General features: G+C 44.1%; 1 protein-coding gene across 1 annotated transcript in view; it reads right to left on the bottom strand.

Moving 5' to 3' along the window:
• Positions 1–18,302, bottom strand: part of TLN2 (talin 2) — a 437,998-nt gene that overhangs the window by 199,772 nt on the left and 219,924 nt on the right. Inside the window, exons 4-5 of the mRNA XM_035728108.1 lie at positions 2,556–2,727; positions 598–695 (exon numbers count right to left, since the gene is read on the bottom strand). Of these exons, the coding sequence (XP_035584001.1) occupies positions 598–695; positions 2,556–2,691 (234 nt within the window). The 5' untranslated portion in view covers positions 2,692–2,727. The remainder of the gene's footprint in view (positions 1–597; positions 696–2,555; positions 2,728–18,302) is intronic.

Genomic DNA, 18,302 nt, shown 5'->3' with positions numbered 1-18,302 from the left:
CAATCAGGTATGTGCATTCCATATACTAAAACCCAGTTATCTTCAAGGTTAAGCTGAAGACAATATTTAACACTGTTTTACTCATTACCTCTAATTCCAAACACAATCATTTTTTGTTGTCGCTGATTGTTATCAAGCTTGCATCTCATATGGACTTCCCTTTACAAAAACAAAACTGATTTATATTCAATCGCTGACTACCTTTAAGATCTTCTTGTTTTCCCCTCTAATCTACCCTTACTTTTTATCATTAGTCACCAGGATACTTCCTATATCCTTACAGAAAGACGCTCTATCTTATTTCCTAGCTACCAAGTGCAACCATGGCATGTGCAAAGAGCTGAACACACTAACCCCAAGCTGCTTTAATTACTCTGTGGAGTTGCAAGAATTTGGACTGCCGATATTTCCTCTTACTACCTGGACAGCCCTTACAAAGTCAAAACTAGGAATAAGATGCCCTTGGAGCAAAACAGATTGTTGGGTCTCCCTTTTTCTCTAAGGCATAATAGGATGTTGGTTTCTAGAGAAGGCCCACAGACAAGGTGACAAAACAAAACAAAAACAAAAACAACAAAAATGACATCTACAACATACCCCATTTCGCAACATGTAGTAATCCAGTGTTCTGCCTGCTTCCAGCCAAATTCCTTTCCTGGGGTCTTCATCCGAGAGAAATAGCCCATAATCAGAAGCTGGGAGATAAAGAGAAGAGAGGATAAAAGACAGAGTGCCGCTGAAGCCATCACTGACTTCCAAGCCCTGAGTCTGCTGACTTGGCCGGATGTGGGCATTCTCCTGCATCAGACAGGTTTCGTTTTGACAACACAAGCAAGCCAAGGGGTAAAGCAGAAGAGGTGAAATGAGGCCTGAGCTGCAACGTCAACACCCACAGAGAAGGTTCGTGATTCTTAAAACCAGTGGGCAGCAGCTGTGTCTACACGTTAGGGAAACACCAAGAACAGAACAGCCCAAAGAATTGGGCTTTGTTTCCTAACACTTGCTATATAAAAACCTGGCAGAGAAGCCGTGAAGAAGGACAAGAGGAGCCATGGAGAAACTAAGGAAGTGACCCCTTAAGCCCAAGGCCACTTAGGCAAAGGGGGGCCAGTGGAGCCTTTACACTTTGAATAATCCTTCCATCATCCCAAAACAGCATTACAAAAGGCAAGCAGGAGGGCCCAGGGAGATGAAGCCACTCTCCCCCACCCCACTAAATTATGAATATAATTGGAAAATAAAACTCTATGTTCTCCATAGAAATCCCTTAGTCTGATCAGGAAGTACAAGAGCATGGTGGCAGGAGAAAAGCTGTATCATTTCCTGTCTAAAGATTTCTATCTTGGGGCATCCGGCTGGCTTAGTCAATAGAGCATGAGACCCTTGATCTCGGAGTCATGAGTTCTAGCCCCATGTTGGGTGCACAGATTACTTAAATAAATACATTTTTAAAGATTATAAATAAATAAATACAATTAAAGACTTCTGTCTTCCTGAATGTGATTCAAGGTAACCTCAGAGACCCAGGTGAGGGTCTGAGCTCCTGTTGTTTCTTAGAAAAACAACTTCAAGATCTAAAAAGGTTTTGATTTTCACCAGAGCCAAACAGCAATCTAACCCAGAGAAATTTTTTTAAATCTGGGAGAAAAACAGTAGCAGAGAAGACACCAGAAATGACTGGATAACCAGAATTTAGAGCAAGGGCGGGAATGTGGGAAACCTTTGTTATTCTACATTTACCCAAAAATAAAAAAAGTGTTTAAAATAATATAAATAATGCTTTTAGACCAAAAGTTTGGCAGTTTTGTGACATCTTTTTGAGAAGATCAATGCCTATCTCTAAGAGTCTCATACTCCCATTTTTAAGTTAAGTTTCAGCCCATTTTCACAGTAAAGGCTTATTAATTTGGGAGTAAATCCCAATTTCTCAAGTGCCAATCAAACACTAAATAAAGGAAGGAAATGTAGAGAGAGGAGAAAGGGCAACTGAAAATAAAAATTCTATGAATGGCTTTTGTTTAAACTCAGATTCATAGTGGTCAGTGGTTTAAACAAACAGGAAACAAAACAGATTCATAGATGCTCCCCACCCCCATAAGAGTTTGATCAAGTTTATAAAGCCCCTTCAAAGTAACTGAAATATAAGGCTTGCCCTGCATCCTGATGGCAGTTCCAACCTGCTTCAGGCTGCGTGTATGGAAAACAGGGCTCAGTGTATACAAATGCGTAACTGTTGGAGTAGCTTCATTTGTACCTTATAGGGCAAATGAGATGACATATCAAAAAGTGACCTGTAAACTGTAGAGAGCAATGCTGAGGTATGGAAGGGTCATGACAATGGGCATCACAATGATGACCCAGTGGCAGCTGTGGCCATTGTCAACACACGCCTTACTCCGGAGGTAAGTAGTGTCCAGGATAAGAAGACATTTCATTTGGGAAACATACACAACACTAGTGCACTTGGGTACCACTCAGACCGTCTGTTTCTTTAGCTACTAAGCAAAGAACATACAAACACGTTTCAAGAAGCCAGTGAATAACCAATGGCCTACCTTGGCCAGTTTGTGCCTCCGGTACCCGTTCCCTAATGACTCGACATGCATCGTACACGGCTGTAGATGGTTCAAACTGCATGGTCTTCACCACATTGCAGTGGCGGACACAAATCTTTAAGGACAGGGCCACCATTTTCCTAAATGATTTGAAGATCCTTACTTAGAATGTCTGGAAAACACAAAGAGACAAATGGTGATATTCATAATAGTCTTGAAAAAACTGCTAGACTCTAAATCAGCTTTAAATAACTGAAATAAAATAGCAATTAAAGTGAATACTTTGGGTAAAAACACAAATTAAAAGATTTAAAAAATTTTTAAATAAAACAAGAGCATCTAGACTCAGGGTTAACATTATCACAAAGTGGCAAGTAGACTCTCTAGGGAAGAAGGATCTATGGAAGTTCACCAAGACTCCTTCTCAATGGTGCTCCCTACTTTGGGTTTCTAACATGGGATCATCAGTGTGAGAGGCAGAGAGCCTTGGGCACCACAGCTACCTCCTGAAGATGCTTCCGTTAGCAGCCTCAGTGCCCCAGCTCTCTCCCCACAGCTCCTGGGGACAGGAAGAAGCATGAATGCCCTCTCAGATGCTCCTCAGGGCCAAAGAGTTCCACCTCATCACGTACCAGAAGACAGCATCTGGGCCCAAGTCCAACACGAGGATCCTGTGTAAATCCAAGCAAGGCCCTCTGGCCGCTCTGCTTCAGTTTCCCCACAAGAAGCCACAATGGTAATAGCCCTGTATAATTCATAAAAGAACCAAACCCTGAGGGGTTATCAATGGGATCCCAATGCCCAGTTTTAGAAAGTATACAGGTTTAGGCTAGGTTTTATTTCATAAATGACTTCTTTTTAAAACCTAAGTCCAAAAATTTAGTCCATTTCCTTTGAGTTGGTGGCTTATGGCTTATTTTGACGACCCGCTCTCTTCTGTGGCCAGAAACTTAGCCCTCAACCCAAGCCAGCCTCAATCCAATGCATCTTCCTCAGGCACAAGAGAGAGGATTCTTCCCTGCACCTGACACAAACCCAGCCGACTGTCTTCCTGGCAAACAGAACAATGCACTTCAGAGTTAGGAGCTATTAGAATCCCAGCACTGTATCAATAACATACACCACAGGAATTTCAAGTTCTCATCCTTTCTTTTATTTTTTTAAAATAATTTTTATTGTTATGTTAATCACCATACATTACATCATTAGTTTTTGATGTAGTGTTCCATGATTGTTTGTGCATAACACCCAGTGCTCCATGCAGAACGTGCCCTCTTTAATAAGTTCTCATCCTTTCTTATCTTTTCTTAGAGAGCCTACAGGTAGTGAACCTGAACCCCAGCTGCCTTGATGCCCCCCTCCCACTTAAGAATGCAAATGCTAAGAAGCAATGAGGTAATCAAGAGGCAGAGAGGGCCACAGGCTAACCAGGCCCAGGGAGTGGGTGCCTCTGGGGCATCAGTTCTTCGCATGCTTGATTGATTGCCAGCTTCTTAACAACAGGTGACTGGGTCAACTGCATACAGAGGACTTTTTTAAACAGATGTTCTGGAGTCCATGGGCAGTATATACACACAGATGCATGGAGCCAACATTTAGGCTGTCCAACTATAAAGTCATTTTGACCTCTACTTACATTCTGAATGAACTGCCTGTGAAAATGTTTCTTGAAAAATGTCAAGATAACAGTTCTCAATAAATAACAGCAGTGTTCACTGGGAATCTTCCCCAAATCGAATCAATTTACTACAGCCTCGGCAGTGGCTGGACTGCTGACATGGCAGAAGGGTACAAGATATCCAGGGGTTTTCCACCTACAATATCAAGGACTTTTAAGGTGATAGATGAAAGGGTCTACCCAACTCTGTTTTTATAGGCATATATAAACAACCAACTCCCCCATTTGGGAAAAACTTAAACTCTAGACATCAACTGACAAATTTACTGTAATGTAGAGATCATTGCATGGAATAGTCTATCACCCTGGGGTTGGTGACAATTGTGAGGTTTCCTGAACCACGGAGATTCAGGAGCATGACTGGGGGTAACAGTCAGTGGTAAAGACCATGGAACTCTGTCACGGGTGCCATTTATGGAATGCACCAGAGAGGATGGGATGGTTAATCTCTTCCATTCCCTGGGAATAGGAAGGATTTTAAGTGTCCCTGCATGAAGGCTGCCCTTCCCAGGCTAATAATTGGACTTTCCGCAGAGCAAATTAATGGTCCCTCTAGCCAAGCCTAGAGAGATTCCATCAAAGGGAAATACAGAGCCATGACATGGGGCTGAAAGCAGAATATCAGAGCAAGACCGTAAACACCGGAGCTCAGAAGGTAATAGAAAACACATAGCGGGGGAGAAAGGGGCAAGTGGATCAGCAGGGAGCAGACAGAAGCAAGACCAGACAAAACCTAGGCCTGTCGGTCAACAAGAAACACAGGAGAGAAACCCAGAGATTTGGGAAGCAGACGAAGAGAAGCAGAACATACACAGCAGTGAAAGAAAATCTCTATCCAAAACAACTGGAAAAATGAAGAAGCCAGCGACTGATGGTGGCGGGGGGGAGCTGCTAGAGGCACAGATTTTGGGGTGAAAAATTCCCTGAGTTTCTTTAGTATATATTCAGTGGGGAGGTAGAACAGGGTCAAATACAAAGCAGGACACATAATGGCCGGGGGAGCTCATCATCTTTCAATCCTTGGGACTAGAAAGATCATCTAGGGAAGTGAGCAGAGACCTGAGGACGGAGTCCTGGGACAATGTTCTAAAATCAGGACAAGAAGGGACTGGCAAGGAGGCCCAGTGGTAGGTGAAGGAGGAGAACCAAGAGAGGGTGGGCCCAGAAGAAGGTGCGCGGAACAGGAGGGAGAGAGCACCTGTGCCACGTGCTGATCCCAGCCCAAGGAAGATGAGGGTGGAGATACCACTGAATCTGGCAGGGAGGCCCCTGGTAGCCGCGGTAAGAAGCAGCAAGCAGAGGCCCAAGACAGCTAAGCGCCCTTCCTGGAGGCAGGAGCCTGAGCGTGACGGATGTCCATGCTGGGGAGTAGGCAAGACCGTTCAAGGGAAGGGTGCTGGACTGGGAAGGAGTCTGGGGTCCAGGTTCATTCCCAGGCCTGCCAATGCCTTGGGCCTTTGGGCCTGTTATTTCTGATCCTTCTGCTCTTCAGAGAGCAGGGGGCGACTGGCTCCCATGAAAGGGATGTTTGGCCAACTATTCCCACGGGATTCCCCTGTCCTCTCCTCGTAACATCTCACAGGTGAAGCCACAGAACGGAGATGACTATGCTTAGCTCAAGGTAGACATTCAACATGAGGAGGGACCCCAGAGATTCACTGCAAGATTCGTGTTCTCAGCTTTTCTACCACCTCAAATGTTACAACATGGCCCATGTGATACAACAAAACCAAACCACCAAAATAAGTCCCTTTCGGAGCACTGCTCAGTGATCAAAGACTAAAAAGCCTCCAGTGTCGTCTTCTCACTCCTGGCTCTCAGTGTTCCCAGTATGAAGCACGAAACAAGACCTGTGATTTCCTTTGTGGGAATGTTTTAAACATGCAAATTAGGTACATAATAATGTTAATAAACTACAAGGTTATACGTCTGTATGTCTGTAAAAGACACGATATTTTTATTTTTATCATGCAAGAAGATCGTCCACACAAGCAAATCTCAATGAGGTCTGAAACCAAAGTACATGGTCATTTAACCATTATTCCACAGGGAACACGGCACTGAGCTGTTTCTAGCCCCACACACAGCACAGTGAGATGCTTGCTAAACAGGTGCTGAAATTAACGGTCCTGACTTACGGCAAAAGGATCATACGCTCAAAGCATATAGGAACCTAGACACGCCAAACAAAAATGGGTATGTGTTTTCAGCTCTTATGAGAAGTCTCACTATATATACATCCACTAAAGCCCTGAGAAAATCATGTAGCTTAGACGACGCACTGTGATGAAGACTAACGCTCTGCTCCCTCTCCAGTGAGATGTTCTCAGGGCACTGGTGCAGCCTGCAAACTGAGCCTCACCTCCACTTCCCTACACCCTAACCCCCCTGGCTAATCCCTGCCTCTTCAGGCAGGGAGCCTTGGACAGAGGAACAGGTTTCCTTTTTTGGTTTTGGCTGCAAGAAGGGCTGAAAGCCAAGTGCTTTATAGCCTAACCCCTGTGTCTATTTCATGATCCTACCCTTGCTTTTCTTTCACCCCAATCTGAATGTATGCTATCTTGCTGGATCGTAAGTCCTTTTTTGTTGTGGTTTTGGTTTCTTGCTAAAAGATAAGGTATAAAGTTCATAAAACATAGATTATTTTCCTTTCCATAATTTCTTCTCTGACCATTTTTGTCCTAATTTTATGGGCGAAGGTCACCTGGGGCCAACAAGAAACCTTTCTGTGCCATCCATTGTGGCAGATGAGCCAATGGAACCAGTGGTGAAACCCAGACACCCAGACATTCTCCTTCTAAAGTCAACACTTTTTGGTCCTAGGAAGCTGTAAACAGCTCAGGATGGCAGCAGCGGTGTAGACTGCCCAGGCTCCGGCCAGTCCATCCCGGAACAAGCAGGCCCGCTCAGCCAAGGACTCCTCCTCACTGAAGAAATGTCCACCCCTGGTCAAGATGAGCAAACACCCCTCGGATCTCTACCCTCACCAGTGAGGGCTGTGAGGTGTTCCAACTCCACTCCTGCCATGCCAGTTCATGACTTTGAGCTGGCTGCTTAACTGCAGTCTGCCTCAGTTTCTTCCTCTGCAAAATGGGAGACAATAATAGACTTAACCTGTAAGGTTACTACAGAAATCATGGGGCGCCTGGGTGGCGCAGTCGTTAAGCGTCTGCCTGCGGCTCAGGTCATGATCCCAGGGCCCTGGGATGGAGCCCCGCATCGGGCTCCCTGCTCGGCGGGAAGCCTGCTTCTCCCTCTCCCACTCCCCCTGCTTGTGTTCCCTCTCTCGCTGTCTCTCTCTCTCTCTCTAATAAATAAATAAATAATCTTAAAAAAAAAAAGAAATCAATTAACTCAGGTCAAAGACACAAAGAAAATGCCAGGTAAGGGTTTGTTTTACTCATCTTAGCCACAGGGGGTGGAGAAACACTGGAAGCAGCACATTCTCTTTAGCTACCATTGGAGCTGCAAAATTCAATTTATTGTTTTTTTTTTTTTTTTTTTTTACATCTGTTATGTAGTAGACAGTATCACAGACATTAGGGAGCAAAGACGATCAAGATTCCTGTCTAGATAGCACTCCCCTCCCAGTGACCCTGTTCACTGCACAGCGCCTATGTTCATCCTTATTCAAGTCATTCAACAGGCTTTTTGTAGATGCAGAATTATCCAAGGATGAGCCATGAAGCCAAGTGTGTCTGTGGAACAAGGAAGTCCTGCACTCAGGCTATCCTCCTGGACGTCACTTAGAGTCCCTTAATCCAAGAGCCTCAGGGAGCAAAAGTGCACTCTCTGGTATGGGTCATGGCTGGCATTAAAGTCGACTCCGGCCCTGGGGCCTGTCAATGAACGCTGCCCAAATGCAACCTAGGAGAGGGGCCATGGGGCTCTGCACACTCCACTACAAGCAGAGGTGTCCTACTCAGCTGACAGGACAACAGGGCAAGGCTACCGTGCTTCAGTGGGAGCCTGGATCTCGAAGAAAGTAAGAACTGCCCACCCTCCCTCTCCTCTCTCTTGCTCCAAACACTGGCTCCATTCTGACCCACTGGAAGACCACTGCACCCAATAATGAGGGCTGTACCCCCTCTCCCCTCAGCAGGCAAAACATAGCCCTGATAACAGCATGCATTTTATAACCAAAGGTCAATATAAAACATGGGCCTGTCATTCGCCTCAATCTCCAGTGAACAATTGTGCTCTCTGGAAGAAAGGCCCAGGAAGGAGCTTCCCTTGTCTCCACCCTTGACCTGCTCTTCTGCAAGGGAGAAAGGGAATAGCTCAGCTGATAAGCAGACACCCATCCCTTGATGGGGTCATAGCTCGCCAGAGGTGCCTCGGAAGCAAAAGCCAGGGTCTCGCCCTCCATCTTGCTTTCCTGGGCTGTCTGTACTCAGGTACCTTGGGGCTCAGCTCAAACATTCAGAACTTTCAGTATATGACACTTAGCCCACCAGGCACATCCAGGTGTCTACGTGTCACCATCTAGAAGGGTGAGGCAACTCAATTGTTCACTGGGAGCCAGCTGCCTTTCATTCAGGGAGGGATGAGGAGGAGAGACGGCAGAGTGTCCCATTTCCATCCTACCTGCAGCCAGCTTTATCAGGGAGCCACAGGCCTTCCTTAAGAATCCGCCCCTCCCCCACCGGGCCCCTCACACCTCCCTCTTCCCAACTAGTGAGAGCCCAGAAGGCAGAGTCTGAGTAGAGAGGCTCCCCCCCGCCCAGTCCCCCACATTCACAACTCAGGAGGGAGAACTCCAGCTAATCCTAAACTCAGGGAAAACAGTACATGAACACGGCTCATGGGATTTCCTCACAGGGTAACCGCCCACATAGAGAAAGACCAGAATGATCATGCTCCCCCCTTTGCAGCCAAGGCGGGGAGATCAGAAAAGTAGGGAGAACATTCACACAAGGATCTCTCTTTAGTTCTCCTTCACGGAGGCATGGAAAGCCAGGACAATTGCTCGACTCTGCATACCTCAACTAGAAATAACCATTAAAAGGTCGGGTGACACAGGAACAGAGAGGAAATGATTAACCACGCACACAGGTATGAATTCAAGAGCAGGTCGGGCATGTCAATAAAAATCCCAGCCAAGATGTTGGCACCCGGAGCTGCTTTGCAAACCCCCCACATGCCCCTTCACCCACTGGGCTTCCGCAGAGGGTTCTCGCCTGTCCCCAGGACACTCACACTAAGACACACATATAAGGCGGTATCAGGAACACATTTGTGGTGACAGGTCTCCCTCCCTCACTGTCCTCCCACAATAAGGACTGTACCGTCACAGCCACCTTTGAATCTCAAGGCCCTAGCACGATGTCTGCCGCACAGTAGATGCTTAGTCAATGTTTGTGGAATTAATATGGACTGCAGGGAAAGACTTAAACCGATTTTTTTTCCTAAGTTAGTCAGTAGGAATTATCCACCCTAACAGCATGACTAAAGATGAATGGAGAGCAAACACCCAGCAGGCCCTACTATTTCTACTCATCAACAACCCCAGAAGCTTACCCTCATGGCTTAGGAGATGAAGTTCTCCAGCCTGACAAATGAGAAACTGGAAAAAGAACCCAGGCTAGGATCAGTCAGGAACACATGGAGGTTTCCCCCAGGGCAGGGACCATGCGCAGTGTTCACTGTATAAAGTACCTGCCGCAGAGAAGGGCTCAGGCTGTAACGAATGCATGGATGGAGGCTATGTCAGCGGTTCTACCTCCAAGAACAAGCCCACAACAGGGAGTACGGAATGATGGGAAAAGATCTTTGACACTGATTTCCATTTTCAGATGAAGAAACTGTCATCTTGAGATTAAGTGACCTTCCCAAGGTCACACTGCTAGAAAACCACAACCAGACATTCCTGTGCTGCCACAATAATGTGCTATGTACGTGGTACGACTAGAGCCCACAAGGATCCCTCCAACTCACCCTCCTATCCCCACTCAGCTCTTGGCACGGGCACAGGAAATTCCACCATGAAGTAGATTGTTGGTCATAAACCTTGCTGTACAAGCGGATGTTTAGATTTATCACTTACCACCGTCTTACAATGTTGCATTTCAGAACTTCCAGACAAATCGAGAGCTGCCCTTTGTTAAAGATGATGCCTGATTACCAGGAAATTCTGAGGAGGTAGGGGGTTACGGCAGACCGATTCAGAGCTCTGGCAGAGCTGATAAAGGGCAGAAGAACTGGGAAGAAAATCTGTTCAAAGGAAGGGGAGCAGACACCTCTGTGTTTGTAGCGTTAGCACTGTGCTGAGAGATGATTCTAATGCACACAAAATTTTGAAATGTACGGGTAATCAGGTTCAAACCGCTCAGCCCCAGGGTCAGAGCCTCCCATCCCCCCACTCGCCTTCTCCCATTTACGCCCTAAGAACTTGCCATTTTAACAAAACAATGTATTTCCAACTCCTCCAGAACTGCCTCCAATGTTTTAGCCCTTGTGGCGTACCTCTGTCTGAAATGCACCATCCATCCAGTTCTTCCCGGTTACTCACCCTACAAGGCCAGCATCAAGCTTGGCTTTCCTGAACTAGTCTTTCCAACCAACCCTGGTGCAGGACCGCTCTCCTCTCCTAAGCTCCTGGAGCACTCACCTGTAACCTGCGCTCCAATGCCAGCCCTCCCGGGCTCCAGTCCGCACTGAAACAACAGGAGATGCTCCAAGTAGTGAACAGCTGGCACTGGGCAGTGCCAGGGCCCTTCCACAGACGTCTTTGTCACTTGATGTGTGCAACAGTTTACAATGTGTAACAGATACAGATATATATATATATATACACACACACACACACACATTTTTTTATTTTTTTTTATTTTATTTTTTTCAGATGCCACAGATCATCTGGGAGGATAGCGTACTCCTGAGGAATATACCTTTGTTTCCCTCAGACCACTGAGAAGGCTGTGCCAGTTTCCTGGCAATGTCACCTGTTATCCTGTGGCTGCTCAGACAGCAGAATAAATCGTCCCCACATCTTAGTCCCCCTGGAGCCCACCTTGCGGTCCTGCCATTTGCTTTCTCTTCCAAGTTAAAGGGGGAAGAAGGTTCCAAAGTGAATTCCGATTTTGAACTCTTATACCCTAACTCAAATGAGTTGAGGCTATTTATAAAAATACACGGGAAAGAAAAATAAAAGGTTAAGTCCAAGGAATAACAAAACAAAAATGAAAGTGAAGTCAAGACCAGGAGAACTGTGAATTATTTACTCTTTGTTTGGATAACTGGGAATAAACTTATCCCATTATTTGTTTTTTTTCTGACCCCTGGTGACAAGCCTATAAAATCCCAGGAAAGCAGATTCTCCAGGCTACTGCTAATGCTGATAAACATAAGCTCGGTCACTAAGGCACACATCATGGGGATGGGTACAGATGGACCGGATTTTACTTGGAAAAAATAGACAGCTTTGTTCTGCGATGATCTGGAAGAAAATATTCAGTGTGTTGTACACTGAACCCGTAAGAATGAATGAAAAGAACTTCAAGTTCCTTCTCGGGTTACCTTTCTCATGCTTATGTTTTTTAACGCTAAAAAAGCATCCACTGGACTCAAGACTATCTGCCAAAGCAGCGTGGGCTTGGGCTGTGCAGCAACAGGGCACACCATCAGGTTTGCTTTCGGTTAAAAAACAGAGAAATCTCCTACTTCCTATCTCCAAATCCCTTTCACTACAAAGGTTTTCAGCTCTGACCTCTGACTCATGAATTCAAGACTGCAAACCCACAGCACCATCCATCACTGAAAGAGGCAAGAGTGCATGGTTTTGGCAAGGGCGGATGCTAAAGAGAAAAAAGAATATTAAAAACATATTCTTGAAGCTTATCTATGTTAATCCATTGACCATAAATCAGAAGGGCATTTCTGTTAGAGCCCAGACCTAAAAATCTGGCACTTGTGTGCAGAACTGACATAAAGTAAGGAACTTGATTGAAACGTACATTTCTGGAGATTCAGGGTCCACCACAGTCCCAATCCAGCATTCACAAACTAGATGAGATTTTCCGGAGTATCCCTATTTTCTGTGGCCACTCATTCCAAGATCACCCCCATTTTATATCTGAAAATTGCCACATCTCAGTTAAACTGAATCTCGCCTGCAGTAGCCCCGATCTCAGACACAGAAGTCATCAAGTCCAGCTGTCTGCAGGGTACATAAGTCTTTACTGCGGCTTTCCCTTCTCCTCAACGTAGGAACTTAGACATCTATTTTTCCATTTCTTAATTAGCAGCAGTAAACATCTAAAGCCAATGATGTGCCTGCATGGATTCTAAACCCTTTCTGTACATCAAGTCACTGAATCTTCAATATCACACCATGTTGAGGAGGACAGACTTCACCCAGGTAAGGTGACCAGGACACTGTGGTTATGGCGCTTGATAGAGGGGGCTCTGCCTCCTACTGTGTGTTTAAAACAGGAAGACACATGGAAAAATGAACATAGTGCTTGTGTTAGGAGAGCGATAAAATAGGTGAAATACATGTATTGTTAAGGTTTCTGTTAATAACTGAATTTTCATGTGTTGCGTTCTGCTAAGTCGTTCAACAATGCAGTGAGAGAAGTCCTACCTGCCCTGGATCATCAGGCTTAAGAGGTTATGTCTCTTAAGTAACACGCACTCACAGGAGAAGGAGAGGTTTAAACCCAAATCTGTCACTACCCAGGCTTCCTTGAATGGTTCCACCCCACCCAAACATAAGCAATGCTAACATCTTGACACATCTTCCACTGTTTATGTGTAATTTCATGTGGTTGAGATGACAAGCTCTATGTAATTCTGTATTCTGATGTTTCCCCCATTGTAATTACATAATAACCTCTCCCACTGGATTGTACAGTTTTTAGAAACTTTTAAAAATAGATACATAATATTGCAATGCAAGCCATCATCATTTACTCAGCTCTATCTTTGTTTTTGTATATATCAGCCACTTGTAAGTTTACATTATCATAAAATAAGGCTGAAATATGACTTTTCTATTTAAAAACTTTTATTCTTGGGTGCCTGAGTAGCTCAGATGGTTAAGCATCTGCCTTCGGCTCAGGTCATGATCCCAGGGTCCTGGGATCGAGTCCCGCATCGGGCTCCCTGCTAGGTGGGGAGCCTGCTTCTCCCTCTGCCTCTCTCTCTCTCTCTCTCTCTCATGAATAATTAAATAACATTAAAAAAAAACTTTTGTTCTTTCCGATTTTCTTAAGCTAGACTTTTTTTTTTTTTAAAGGAATCACAGTATTTTTAAGGAGCAACCCTAGAAGATATTAAGACAATAAAAAAATCTGAGTCTACAGATATTAGCAGTTTGATTTATGGGTTAGCTGAACGAATATGCATTAACAACCAAGAAAGCCAATAATCAATCTAGATCTTATAGTTCGATCTAGCCCACAGAACCATCCTGCTCGCAAGGGCTCAGGCTGCAAGGGACCATATCAAAAGACAGAACTGACAACAGGCATGACCAGGGGAAAAACATCTGGCAGGGGCAATAAACCAGATTTGCAGAAAAGAGGCAGAGGAAAGATAGATGCTTAACGTAAATTTTAAAAAATACTGCTAAGAGTAGAAGTGACAGAAGAAAGGACTGGACTAGACTCTACTAAAGAAAATAGTGGACATAAACAGTAACTATCAATGCTTTGCTTTCTGTCAGCTCAAGTTTTTAGAACTGCCCAGTGGATCAAACCGGAATTACAAAAAAGATATTAACTAAATTGAAGTACTCTGACGGAGTACCATTTTCCTATATTCACTAAAGCCAAGTCAAAAGTCCTGCCAATTTTATCAGTGAGTTCTGGATAAGATTTACATTTCCAAATAATAAAACCAAATCAAATTTAGATCTGTATACCTAGATATTACTTCATCAAGAGCACAGGGAAGAAACAAACATGTCCCATGGGAGGAGACATTAAACAGTAAACTCTTCACAGCACAGCTGAGTGTAACCCAGTATTTTAAACTATTATTTTAAGATAGTGTCGCATGTATAATCCATCTCTACAACCTGGAATATTTTTGGAAAACAATTTCGAAAACATATAAAACTTAAGATAAAGCTGGAAAAATAAAAGGAATGCAGAAACCAATCAAGAGCGGGAACAAACGATAAGGATCCTTAAAGAAATGGCAGAACTGAAGAATTTCCTGACTTTGGAAGCGTGAGTGCCTCATCTACAGCGATTACGCTACAGTATTTCATCACGCCAGTGACGCCTTGTGAAACTGATATTCATCCTCAAATACAACACCTAACATAGTGTTTTTGGTTGCACTGTTTCCTCCCCTCTAATATTCATATGGTGAAGTCCCAACCCACAGAACCTCAGAATGGGATCTTGCTTAGACAGGATATTTATAGAGATAATCAGGGTAAAATGAGGCTATTAGGGTGGGCCCTAACTCAAATGACTGGTGTCCTTAAAAAAGGGGGAAATGTGGACACAGAGACACGCATGGAATGAAGGCAATGTGAGGAGACACTGGTAGAAAGATGACGGTCGAGCCAAGGAGAGGGGCCTGGAATAGACCCTCTCCTCTCAGCCCTCAGAAGCTCACCCTGATCTGGGACTTCCAGCTTCCACAACTCAGAAACAATAGATTTCCATTGGTTGAGCCACCAGTTTGCGGTTCTTCCTTATGGCTGCTTCAGTAAACTAATACACCAGGCTAATTATGGTTCAATTCAGATTTTAATTAGTGTAATTTTCTTAAATATGGGAAATTAGTACAATTTTGACACAAACTAACAATATAGTCAAATATATGTAATTATCTGCAGGGAAATTATATATATGCTGTGCTTATTAACATGTACACGTAGGCACAGATGCAGATATTGGTGCAGGCACAACGCACAGGCATATGGGAATGGATACTCTCTGTCCACAGTCACAACAGTGCTAAGCTGTACTGGGGTTGGGGAGGGCTCTAACCTGGGTACATCTAACTCTAGGGTCCAGGGCCTTGCTTCATTACCACCAAACAAAACTAGATTGCAGCACAGAAAATGCTTATCACTGTGGGATGGTGTGACAGAAGATGTGTGGTACTTAGGATTCTTGTAGGCAAGCATGGAAGAGACTGTAAGCATTTTATTGGTGTGGTAAAAACTTACTTTTTGAGTTTGACTGATTTGGCTTTGGTCCTAGTACACACTTTTCTTCAGGAATTAAATAAATTCAACTAAAATACAAGACAACTTTCAGTTACTCTAATTCTGATGAAACAGAATGAGTCTCTTCCTTGTGACATCATCCCTTCTCTTGTGTAAAGAAACAGGAAGCTCCCCAGGCCTTTTGATGCCAGGGCAACTCAATATTTCATTCCTCAACTGAGTCATTTTCACGATATTCATGATTTCATTACCTTCTGTGGAATCTTCTCTCACATTCAACCAAACACCCTAAGTTGTAGACCTAGTTGTCTAGGGCACAAGTATCTCATGGACACAGCAAGAATTGAGACCCAGGCCTATAATGAAAGCAGGAGAGGGGGCTGATAAGTAGTTAATCAGTAACTATTTACCAATCACTGATAATGTACAAGACACTGTCTTGAGTGCTTCAGGGAATAAACGAAATGGAAGAAAGAAGGCTGGTGCTGAATTGAGTAGGCTTCTGCTCTCACAGCACACGTATGACCCACACCCAGAGAGAAAACCCTCTTAAGGGGTAACCAAGAAGTTAAAAAAAAAAAAAAAAAAAAGTAGAGGAGCGCCTGGCTGGCTCAGTCAGAAGAGCATGGGACTCTTGATCTCAGGGTCATGAGTTTGAGCCCCACACTGGGTGTAGAGATTACTAGGAAAAAAAAAAAAAAAAAGTAGACACAATGGCAAGAGGACTGGAAGGATCCATGGCATGAAGACAAAACTTTGGGTCGAGTCAGTTAATAACATCAGGCTGAGGGCGTGATAGACGTTCAGCCATACACAACGGACAGGACTGGGTAGGTGAGGGGACAAGGGTAGTGTTCCAGCTGGCATCAGAAAAAGTTACCCTTCCACCATGGGGAAGCTCTATCCTTTGTTCATGACTCAGTTTGTCACACCCCTCTATTCCCCTCGCAGACAGTACTTATTACCAGGACTTGGTGACTCCAGGGCCTAGTAGAAAGCCTGGCAGATGAGTGGGTATTCCATAGATTCTGAACCCTGAGTAGCTGCTTCCGAGCCTACTTTCCAATGGTAAGCTCCTTGAGGGCCCACAATTATTTATTATTCTCAACATTGGGCAGATTTTCAGCAACTATTTGATAAACAGATGGATGCAATTCCTTCATGTGATTTCTTTCCTTTTTATTACAGAGGAACAAATATCTAAACGAAATTACAGCTCTATTAAAAAAAATTAGGCCAGTTCCTAAAGATTTGAGATTTCTACTTATCTTACTACTACTACTACCTTTCAGCAAATTTAAAGCATACCCCTTCCCACTGCTTTGACTAATACTTAGATAAACCATGTTATGGAGAAAACACTTTTGGACTGGGAGTCAGAACACAAATTTGGATTGGGAGGCCACGGTCCGAATGGCAGTACCATGACATAGGGCCTGTGTGACCTCACGAATCAGTGTTATGCACACACTATGTCTCAGTTCATGCAAAACTCGCTTAACATACAGCGAGGATCTTATCATCAGAAAAGCCAAACCACAGTATTTGCTGCTACCATCATTATTACTGCCTAATACCCTGTTTGGATAAAAACAAAATACAGAATTCTAAAAGGTTCTTCTTTACCCCAAGAAGATACAAAATCAGATAATTAACAGTCACCAAGCCAGCAGAGGGAGTAGGAAGGGGTCATGGCCTCTTCCCCAAAAACCAGCTTCACGTGTCCTGCTTGTGCAATTTTTCTTCTTCCTTGCCTACAAGGAGGTCAGTGGGCTAATTCATGACTCAGGTTTTAGATGTAGAAAAACTTTAAACCAGAGAGATATTGTGGGTACTCTAGTTCTAAAATCTTCTGTAGAACTGATTTAAAAAAGAGACCATAGGTTTCAGTCCTGACTGCTTCTCAGGATGGCAGGAAGCCAATTACTTAAACTGAAACAGTGTAAAATGGTTACTTCTTAAAGAATGCAATCACCTGTTTATTCACCCATGTAAACTCATTGAGTACCATTCACTGGACCAGATGCTGCTCTTTGTACAAAAAGGACCCCAACAAGCCATATAGGGGAATGAGTCTGGAATAAGAGCCAACGTCACTCTGATCATGCACGAAGTCTTTCCAGTATCTTAGTGATTCCAGGATGAAGTCAGGGCTCTAAGAATTTGGGTAGCTGGGAATCCCTGAGGCTCCAGGATTAGTCTGGATCCTTCTAGACATTCCCAGGCAACATCTAAACGGGTGAAGTTCAGTCAGAACAAGAACAGACCACAGCACAAGCAAGAGCCGTCCAACCTTAATGCCACTCCACGTGGTGGCTCAAGTCATCTGCATGACACTGCCGTGCCCTCCATTCATTATTTGCCTATAACAATCAAAGACCTCAAAACAGCTGCTGGGGTTGTCCTGAAAGCTGTGAGAATAAATTTAAATTTGTATGCAGGAAGAAGAAGAAAGCATAAGTAACTTCTAACCAGGACTTGCGAGGATTTTGTGGCCACTGAATTACCGGCAGTCAATGGCATCACCCACTGTAATCCTGTTCTTGCATCACCAAAGTTCCCAGTGACGCTAGAGTGGACGGGTTTTATCATCACCATCATGTATGCATATGTATACACATATGCATATACATATATACATATACATATATACACAAACATATATACATATATTTGACTATTAAGAAAGATCCTCACTATAAAACTCTCAACTTGAAAAGATGATAGATGATTGTTTATGCTACAGGAGGCTTAAAGAAGACTTAATAAGAATTCATTGAGCAAACCCTCTTAAAAATCCACATGGTGAGTCCCACTATTTGCCATAAAGTCCTCAGAGTACTACCACCTTTTAACTCTGGTCCCCTACACCAAAGATGGTCATGAGAGCCCCAAACATAAGAGTGCTCACTCTTTCCATTATTTCAGTGGATGTCAA

This window comes from Zalophus californianus, chromosome 6 (genome assembly GCF_009762305.2).
Source record: "Zalophus californianus isolate mZalCal1 chromosome 6, mZalCal1.pri.v2, whole genome shotgun sequence".
NCBI classification, from domain to species: Eukaryota; Metazoa; Chordata; class Mammalia; order Carnivora; family Otariidae; genus Zalophus; species Zalophus californianus.
Note: the sequence above shows the minus strand (reverse complement) of the source record. Positions and strands in the feature narration are given on the sequence as shown.